At 51.8% G+C, this 9,628-nt stretch overlaps 1 protein-coding gene across 1 annotated transcript in view; it reads right to left on the bottom strand.

Annotated features, from left to right (window-relative positions):
- ELP6 (elongator acetyltransferase complex subunit 6) overlaps positions 1-946 on the bottom strand; it is a gene marked incomplete at both ends in the record, with an annotated part of 3,096 nt that extends 2,150 nt beyond the window's left edge. Inside the window, one exon of the mRNA XM_010175481.1 lies at positions 733-946. Coding sequence (XP_010173783.1) covers positions 733-946 — 214 coding nt within the window. The remainder of the gene's footprint in view (positions 1-732) is intronic.
- Positions 947-9,628: the final 8,682 nt, after the last annotated feature.

Raw genomic sequence — 9,628 nt, 5'->3', positions numbered from 1 at the left:
TTCCCTACAGTCACTGCTGCTTTGCTCACTCATGTGCAGTAAAACCCTTGTGCCCTGCTCCAGGGATGAGAGAACCATCAAATCACACACTGGTTTGGGTGGGAAGGGACCTTTCAAGGATCATCTAGTCCAACCCCCCTCCAGTGACAGGGACATCTTCAACCAGATCAGGTTGCTCACAGCCCTGTCCAACCTGACCTTGAATGTTTCCAGGGATGGGGCTTCTACCATCTCTCTGGGCAACCTGGGCCAGTGTCTCACCACCCTCAGTGTGAAAAATTTCCTCCTTGCATCTAGTTTAAAGCTCCTCTCTCTTCTAGTTTAAACCCATTTCCCCTTGTCCTGTTGCTACAGCTCCTGCTAAAAAGTCTGTCCCCATCTTTCTTATAAACCCCTTCAAGTACTGGGAGACCTATAACATGCTTGGCAATGAGGATGGGGGTGGAAATTGCCCCCATATCCGGGAGATAGATGGACAGATCCCTCTGTGAGCAGCAGGGAGAGACAGGGCAGGACAAGCACAGCGATGTGCACACTGTCAGCATTTCCCTTCACTTAGGTGTCCAGCTACTGAGTCCTTGGGGATGGAGGGAAGCCCAAAGCTGGGTCTCAGCCATGGACCTCATTGCTGCTCCTGGTGTTGGCTGCAGTGGCAGAGGACACGAGGGGGAACGCTGTGAGCTGGGGGGGCTTTGGTGAGCCCCAGCAGAACCACCGACCGCTGGAGTTTACCTTATAAACTGAAGAGGGCTGGGCTGTCCTGACTGCTCCTCCTCCTCCTCTCCAAACAAGAGGTCAAGACAGGACTTGAGGCCTTCCAAGAAGACAAGCTGTCCCCGTTCTTTGGCAGCTGTCAGACTGACTCCCTCGAGAGAGGAAAACATTACATTGCAGGGTGAACAGCTTTGGAGGAGTGGTGTCAGCAGGATCAACAGCGGATCAACAGCTGATTTTTATCAGGTCTTATCTAAATGTGCTAATGAAGTCAATGCTTCTGTGAGTCCTGCACAGAGGAGGAAACAGGCAGCTCTGTTACACACACTGCTGGACACGTTCACTCTCCTGTATTTGGAGATTAAAAAAAACCCCAAAAACACTGTGATTTAGGGGCTCAAACATTATGGAATTGCTCCCAGGAAGACAGCCTCATTGCATGGGAGAAAACCAGCTTCTTATCCAGAGGGAAGGAGAAGATGGGGACAGGCTTCTCCAGGCTGCCCCAATGTGGTGGTTTCACCCACAGCTCAGACCATGGGGTTCTGCACTTGCTCCCCCAACCCAGTGAGATGGGGAAAGAAACACAGCAAAGGGCTGGTGGGTTGGGATGGGGACAGGGAGGGCTCACTCACCAGGGATGGGCACGGGCAACATAGACTCCACTTGGGGAAGAAGAAGCCAGTTAATTGGTTCCCAGTCAATCCCAGTAGGACAGTGGGACACAACACCCACATCTGACAGCACCTTCCCCCACCCCTCCCTGCTCCCCGGGCTCCCAGCACTGTGCTCCCCATTTCTGTCCCTTCTCCCCCAGGGCACAGGGGACAGGGAATGGGGGTTCAGTCAGCTCCTCTCTGCTGCTCTTCCCGACATGAGATCCCTCCTGTGGGGTGAAAGAGCCCAGGAGCAAAGTGTTCCAACAGGGCTGCCCATGGAGTCATGGACCTCTTTGGGCTCAGCTCCCAGCCCTGGTGTGGGGATGTCCATGGGCTGCAGATGGGTCCAGTGCACCTTCTGCCCCAGCTCTGGTGTTGAGTGTCTCTGGGGTCTCGATTTCAGTCACACCTGCCCTTGGGCTCAGCTTTCTGCTCCAGCATGGAGTCCTCCATGGTCTACACATGTGTATCTGTTCTGCCATTGAATCTCCATGGACTGCAGGGGACTCCATTTACCTCCCCCCAGTCTTCTCCATGCTGATCTGGGTGTCTGAGGTTCTCTCTTTCCTCCCCTCCTCCTCTTTTCTCACGTCATCCATGCTCTTTTTTGTTCAAGTCAATGGTTTCCCTTGATGGCTCTCTCCTTCCTTGCCAAACTGGTTCTTCCCTCATAAATATGGATATGAAGAGGTGTTTCCCTATTGCTAATTGGCTCAGCCTGGGCTGGAGGTGGGTCTGCTGTGGATCCAGGGGAGCTTCTCAAAGCTTCTCACAGGGGCCATCACTGTAGCCCCTTCCCACACTATAAAAAACAGCCCCCACCCCACAAACCCAACCACCCAAGGACCCTTCTCCGAGCAATTTCTTTGCTCTTCTTTCTTGGGTAGCAAAAGCCTTTGGTTCTCACTATCTCCAAATCATCCCTGTGGCAATAACAACTCCCTGGCACAACCCACGCACCCGAGCGAGGCCTGGCTGGGATCTGGAGAACGCTGTGGGCTGGGCACCCCGGTGCTTGCACAACGCCTGGGAGAGAGCAGCGTGGCCAGGGCTCCCATGGGAAGGAGCCTCAGCCCTAAATCCCCTCTGGAGAAGGATGAGGGATGATGACAAACTGCCTGGGGCTGCAACTCAAACTCAGGCTGAAGGTTTCCTGCTCTCAGCCTTGCTTGATGATGAGGCCGATCTTCACAGAATCATAGAATGGTTTGGGTGGGAAGGGACCTTAAAGCTCATCCAGTTCCAACCCCCCTGCCAGCAGCAGGGACACCTTCCACTAGACCAGGTTGCTCAAAGCCTCATCCAACCTGGCCAAGAACACTTCCAGGGAGGGGGCATCCACAACTTCCTTGGGCAACCTGGGACACTGTCTCACCACCCTCACAGTGAAGAACTTCTTCCTAATATCTCATCTAAACCTCCCCTCTTTCAGCTTAAACCCATTTCCCCTTGTTTTGTCATTAACTGCCCTTATGAAAAGTCCTTCCCCAGCTTTCTTGTAGGCCTCCTACAAGAAATCTTGAGAGCCACGTGCTGGGCACGTCCAGCTCCAACAGAGAAAGCTTTGGCAGAGTTGCAGGAGACATGCAGAAGATTCAACCGGATGTCTAATTCATTAACTCCTGTCTCATCCTCCTTTCTTTCATCAGCAAGGGCTACTTTTGCCAACCATCCTATAGCTCCTCAGCTTAGAATGGTGGAGGAGAAGCTCAACATGAGCCGGCAACGTGCGCTGGCAGCACAGAGGCCAATAACCGTGTCCTGGGCTGCACCCAGAGCAGCGTGGGCAGCAGGTGGAGGGAGGGGATTCTGCCCCTCTGCTCCGCTCCAAGAAAATTTAGCACCCATTACTGATATGACCATACAGAGATATCTCACACAAACTATCTGCAAACCTCAGCCAAACTGTGTGTTTTCCAGCAGGAAGAAGGACAATTTTGCTTGACTCTCCATGTGGGAGATGTGGGTTGTTTCCCACATTTCACAACAGGACTGTGATTTCTTCTGGAAGTGGAACCCAGGAGCATTAACGCCAAGATTTGTAGCGTCTTGGCGCCCTGGAAATAGGGTTGTTGTGCAACACAGCAGGTAGGTGGGCGAGATGTTGAGATAAATGGTTTACCAAGAGTTCAGGAAGGTTTAGCTCAATGCAGTGTAGCTCAACAGGAAGAACTGGTGAGCCAGAGGCCAGGAAACAGAAACAAGCATCCTGAGAAAGTGGTTTCTGTATCACAGAATCCCAGAATCCCAGAGTGGTGGGGTTGGCAGGGACCTCAGGAGATCATCCAGTCCACCAACCCCCCTGCCAAAGCAGGTTCCCTACACTAGGTTGCACAGGAAAGTGTCCAGGTGGGTTTGAACATCTCCAGAGATGGAGACTCCACACCCTCTCTGGGCAGCCTGTCCCAGGGCTCCGGCACCCTCACAGTCAAGAAGTTTTTCCTTCAGTTTGTGTGGAACTTCTGGTGTCCCAGTTTGTGCCCATTGCCCCTTGTCCTGTCACTGGGCACCACCGAGAAGAGCCCAGCCCCATCCATTTGGCCCCCACATTTCAGATCTTTATAGACACTGATCAGATCCCCTCTCAGGCTGCTCTTCTCCAGGCTGAACAGTCCCAGCTCTCTCAGCCTCTCCTCGTCAGGCAGATGCTCCAGGCCCCTCATCATCTCTGTGGCCTCACTGGACTATCTCCAGAAGATCCCTGTCCCTCTGGAACTGAGAGTATCCCCTGAGAGAAGACATCCCTTCAGGTTGCTGCAAGGTTCTGGCTGAGCAGGACTGGTCAGGAGCAGAGACAAGTCCTAGGGCAGGAGCAGGAGCTCTTACCTTAAGCTGGGACTTGGCTTCTGCCTGAACACTGGAAGAGACACACACACACACTCCAGCAGCGCTGGTGCTTTTGAGCAGGAACTTTTGAAGCATGACAGAAAATACAGATTTTTTGCTTATTTCCTAAACAATTGTGCTGGGAGCTGCAGGACACTTGAGCACAGAGTCTGTTTGAGTCACCCAGAGAGGGGAAGGCTTGTAGCAGCTCTTCCCCCAGGACGTGGAGCACTAAGCAGAGCATTGCCCTTGGCACCGTCCCAACACCTTCTTTCGAAAAGACCTTGGCAGTTTTCCAAGCATTTCCCAGTCCTGACGACACCCCTGAGAGTCACCACATGAGAGGGAGATGCAGCAAACCATGTGTCCTCTTCTCCTTCTACCCCTGTGCTCAACCTTCCTGTTATTCTGACATCAAAATGTAAGTGCCACCATTTCACATCCCTTTCCATTTTCTTTCTTTTTTTTTTTTAAATTAAAAGATTATAAAGCCACATCTTAAGCATCTGATCAATGAAACAATCCCTACAAGGAGCTGGGCCCAGCAGCTTTATGAGCATGACATTTCCACATGAGGATCTTCAGAGAGAAGGTCAGGGGAGATAAGGAAGAGCTCCTTTCCAGGAAGATTAACCCTGAGCTCCCACAAGGCTTATCAGTTGCCACACAGTCGGTGCTAATGAGAGGAAAGAGATTTCCACTGCTTCTCCTCCCAGCTGAAACATGAGGGGGAGAGATCCATTCATCAGGGCTGCTGCCAGAAACGAGTTGGAGACAAGTCTTCCATCATGGCCAGGAGATGACTTTGACAAGCATCCTCACCTAGCTGAGACTACGCTGGGATGAAGGTTGTTTGACATGTGTCCACCTCAGATCTTGTTTTTAAATCAGCCCTGAGCTTGCTCTTCTTTTTTCCTGGTCTTCCACACGTGCTTCTGGGAGGAAACTGCAGGAAGGAGAGCCTGGGGAAAGGCATCAACCAGCACTTTTGGACATACCCCTTTTGTTTTCAAACACAGCATTAACCAGCAACACACTCTCACCTCACCTAATCCACGTTGTGTCCTTTCTTCTCCCTTTCTCCCAGGCAAACCAGGAGCAGCAATTCCCAAGAATGAGACTCTTACAGGGCCCTTTGCTCTCCCTGCCCCACCTCCTGCTGGCCCCACACCCAGCAGAGCCCGATGTGGGCTGCAGGTAAAGAGATTCAGCTTTCCCAGGTAATATTTCCTCCCTAAAACCATGCCAGAAAGCAGGGCAGGAATGGAGAGCTAAGGGAAGCCTCTTGGGCAATTGCAAGCGCACACCATGGAAAAAATTTCTAGCCAAGGACAGAAGAAGCTTTATGTGCCAGGCCAGGAGCAGGGAACGGCCAGGAAATACCTGATGTGCCATGAAGTGGGGCTGGGTTGTAGGGCAGTCTCACAAACCTCATTCCCTGGTGAATTTTTGAAGCTCACAAGACTCAGCACTTGCTGCAATGCTTTGCTAGAGCAGTGGCAACATTCACTATTCGTGTCAATAATCCAGAAACTGATTTTAACTTTGCTTCAGCCCTTTCTTCCTGCGCACACAAAATCTCTGTCCTTCAGATCAGTAGGAAAATAGTGTCCCCTCTTGAAAATACCCAGCAGCTTTGTGATGTTACACCAGGGCCTGCCTGGATGACACAGAGAAGGGTCACAGCATGAGAAGAAGGGAGCCAGGGGCAAGATACTTGTGGGTCAGACCAGGAATCTGATCCCCTCAGGACCATGATGTTCCTGGGTGGACCCAGCAAGCCCAGTTTCATTTTCCAGCTGGGGAACCAGATCCCAGAGAGACAGCGTTGGATGGAGACCTGGATTGACCCCACTGTAGTCATCTGCCACAGCAAACCTCAGCTTGTCTCCCAGCTAGCAGCCTGTGTGATGTCACCTCTGGAAACAGCACAGAAAGCACCAGGATAGCTTGGAAATGGTGAAAAAAGTGCTCAAAATGGCCAACGGCACCTTCCTGACTGCCAGAGACATGACACGTCCCTGCTGCAGAGCCACAGTGCTGCAGAGCACCCAGCCAGGGCACTGCCAGCCCAGAAAGCTCTCATCTCACAGCACCACACTCCATCATCACCAGGAGCACAGAGACATTATCTCTGGTGATCTGTCATTTATCCATCAAGCCCAGAAATGCTTCTGAAGCAGCAGCTTGGTGTGACTGGAGCTGAGAGATCCACGATGGAGAACGATTTTCTCGTCTATCCGGGATGCTGCCAGCCAAGCAGCGTGGCAGCCACCAACCTGCCAGCAGTGATGTCCCTTCAAACCTGATCGGCCACTCTCTGATATCATAGAATCATAGACTGGTTTGGGGTGGAAGGGACCTTAAAGCTCCTCCAGTTCCAACCCCCCTGCCAGCAGCAGGGACACCTTCCACTAGACCAGGTTGCTCAAAGCCTCATCCAGCCTGGCCGAGAACACTTCCAGGGAGGAGCAGCCACAACTTCCTTGGGCAACCTGTTCCAGTGTCTGACCACCCTCACAGTGAAGAACTTCATCCTAATATCTCATCTAAACCTCCCCTCTTTCAGTCTCAACCCATTTCCCCTTGTTTTGTCATTAACTGCCCTTATGAAAAGTCCTTCCCCAGCTTTCTTGTAGCCCCTTCAGGTACTGGGAGGCCACTAGAAGGTCTCCCCGGAGCCTTCTCTTCTCCAGGCTGCACAGCCCCAACTCTCTCAGCCTGTCCTCACAGCAGAGCTGCTCCAGCCCTCGGATATCATAAAAGAAAGCAAAATATTTGCAGGAGAGAGGTAGTAAGGGAGAGGCCGTTAGCTCAAACACGGGACGCAGCCGTGGTACAAAGTGCGATGATCTGTCATCAGGCAACTGGCCAAGGTCTCTTCTCTAGCACAACGACCTGCAGGGGAAAGCAGAGGTGACCAGGAGATGTCCTCTGCTCTGTGATCTCAGTGCTGTGGCAGGGGACAGAGAAAGATCAAATGGGGACAAATATGTTTTTCCCTTTAAAACAAAACAAACATCATACAAATGAGGGTGGGAACATGGATCTGGGGAGCTGCCCTGGTGCCATTTGTCTTGCTATGGGCCAGCATGTTCTCTACAAGGTCGGGATAAATAACATGAACTGGCCCTTGACGTGGAGTGCAGATCCTCGTGAAAAGAGCAGGATGTGCAGAAAAGGAGAAGTGTGAAGCCAGCATTGCAGAGTCAGACAGGCACAAAAATCCAAGGGAGATTTTTCCTGCAAGTAAAAATATGTTACTAAGATGTAAGGAACTGGTTCTGGACTGGTAAGAACTGGCAACACAGAACCACACAGAACTGCCTGGGTTGGAAAAGCCCTTTGAGGTCATGGAGTCCAACCATGAACCCAACACTGACCAGTCCCCTATGACTAACCCATGTCCCTCAGCACTGTGTCTACACGACTCTTCAATCCCTCCAGGGATGGGGACTCCACCACTGCCCTGGGCAACCCCTTCCAATGCCTCAGAACCCTTGCAGCAAAGAAATTCTTCCTCACATCCCATCTCAACTGCCCTGGCCACAACTGGAGCCCATTTCCTCTTGGCCTGTCCCTTGGGCCTTGGTTGGACAGACCCACCCCCACCTCTCTCCACCCTCCTCCAAGGCACTTGCACAGAGCCACAAGGTCTCCCCTCAGCCTCCTTTTCTCCAGGGTGAGCTCAGAACAGCAGGTAGGAGGTTGTCCACGTCTCTCCTGCTCACAGACTGGTCTCCAATCTTCCTCCATAGCTGGAACATCATTGCCCACAGACCTTGGCTCACATTTCCCACCACCAGACTGGTCCAAAGTGGCTCATGTTGATCAATCTGCTGCTCTGCTTTGTGCCAACCTGGCTGGAGCTCATGTAGCTGAGATCCACCAAAGATCTGGATGCAGAATCTTTGCAGATTCCATTCCTTATCCCATCAAACTTCACCGGTTGCTGTTACAAACCCCAGGGCCGTTTCAGACAGAGCTTGAGAAAACTCCAGCATGTCCTGAAGCACCTTTAAAATCTCTGCCCATGTTCAGCAGCTCCATAACAAGTCCATCTGGTGTCCCCTGCTCCCTCTGAAGGGGTGGCCTCAGGGTTGGGAAACGAGCTTTTCATTTTGAGAGCCATCCCTTGATCTAAATCTTCATGGGGAAGCTGCCTGACTGGGTTTTTGGAGCTTCTCTTTGAAGTCCTGGTACTTGGTTTGCTGCAGGGCTTGGTGAGACAATCCTGTCCTTGCTCTTCTTGGCCTCAACCCAACGATGAGCAAGGAGTTGCTCTTTATTTCCTCTTAGTGCTTCCTCCTGCTTCTAGAGGAAGCCAAAATATCAACCCTAGGATTATAGAATACCAGGTTGGAAGGGATTTCAAGGATCATCTGGTCCAACTTTTCTTGGCATGACTGGAAATCTTCAGGAATATGAGGAATGGAGGTGGGATCATCTCGGGTTTAGGCTTGAAGGGGGTGAAATGTGGGGTGGAAGCTGGGCGAGGATGGAGAGAGTGTAGACACAGCGCTGAGGGACATGGGTTAGTCAGGGACTGGTCAGTGTTGGGTTCATGGTTGGACTCGATGGTCTCAAAGGACTTTTCCAACCCAGGACGTTGTGGGATCCTGTCCATAGGGTGTTTGACCTAAAATCTCACTTCTTGCCCTAAATAAGTGTTTATTTTTCAGCAGCTGGTGGCAGTAACGTTGAGTGGAAGGAGGTTGATGCACGAACACAATTATCTGGTGTCCTGTGTCAATGCTGCTGGAAAATGGGGATATAGGGGCAGGAGAACCTGGCAGGAGCCTCCTTCCTCCTCCTCACCTCTCTTCTCTGCTCTCACCTGTCTGTTCCCCCAGGAAAGGGGCGGGTGTCACATCCCAAGGAATCCGCTGGAGCCTGGGAAGCGGCTGAGCTCGTGTTTCCCTGTCCCAGTCAGAGCCAGGAGATACAATCCTGGAGCTGAGTGAATGGATGTGCTGGTGGCCGGGTGACTCCAGCACTTTCTGTTGTTAAAAACACCCATTTATCTTGATTTCTGCACTCTGGCACCTTTATAATCTTTGAATTCTGACAGGAAACTCTGGGAAACACTAATTCTCCCTCCACAGCTTCTCCTGGTGCCGATAAGGCAGCAAATCAGCTGCTTTCACCACCTTTTTCCCCTGATTCGGAGCGTTTTTAGGTGCTGCTGATACCAGCAGGAGTCTGTTTCCCCCCCCCCACTGACACCCCCTCAATATCAACCTACATCAGGGAGGGAGAAGCAGTGAGGACATGTGGGGTCTGACCACCCGAGCAGCGAGATCTCAGCTTCTCATCTCTTGTCTACGAGGCTGAAATTCAGCTTAGAATTTAATCTGGGCTTAAGTTTTATAGGTGTGGATCCCTGAAATCGGGAAGGGAGGTGTCCTGGTTTGAGCTGGGCCAGAGCT

Source organism: Antrostomus carolinensis, unplaced genomic scaffold (genome assembly GCF_000700745.2).
Source record: "Antrostomus carolinensis isolate BGI_N321 unplaced genomic scaffold, ASM70074v2 scaffold25739, whole genome shotgun sequence".
NCBI lineage: Eukaryota > Metazoa > Chordata > Aves > Caprimulgiformes > Caprimulgidae > Antrostomus > Antrostomus carolinensis.
This window is presented reverse-complemented; position numbering and strand designations above follow the sequence as displayed.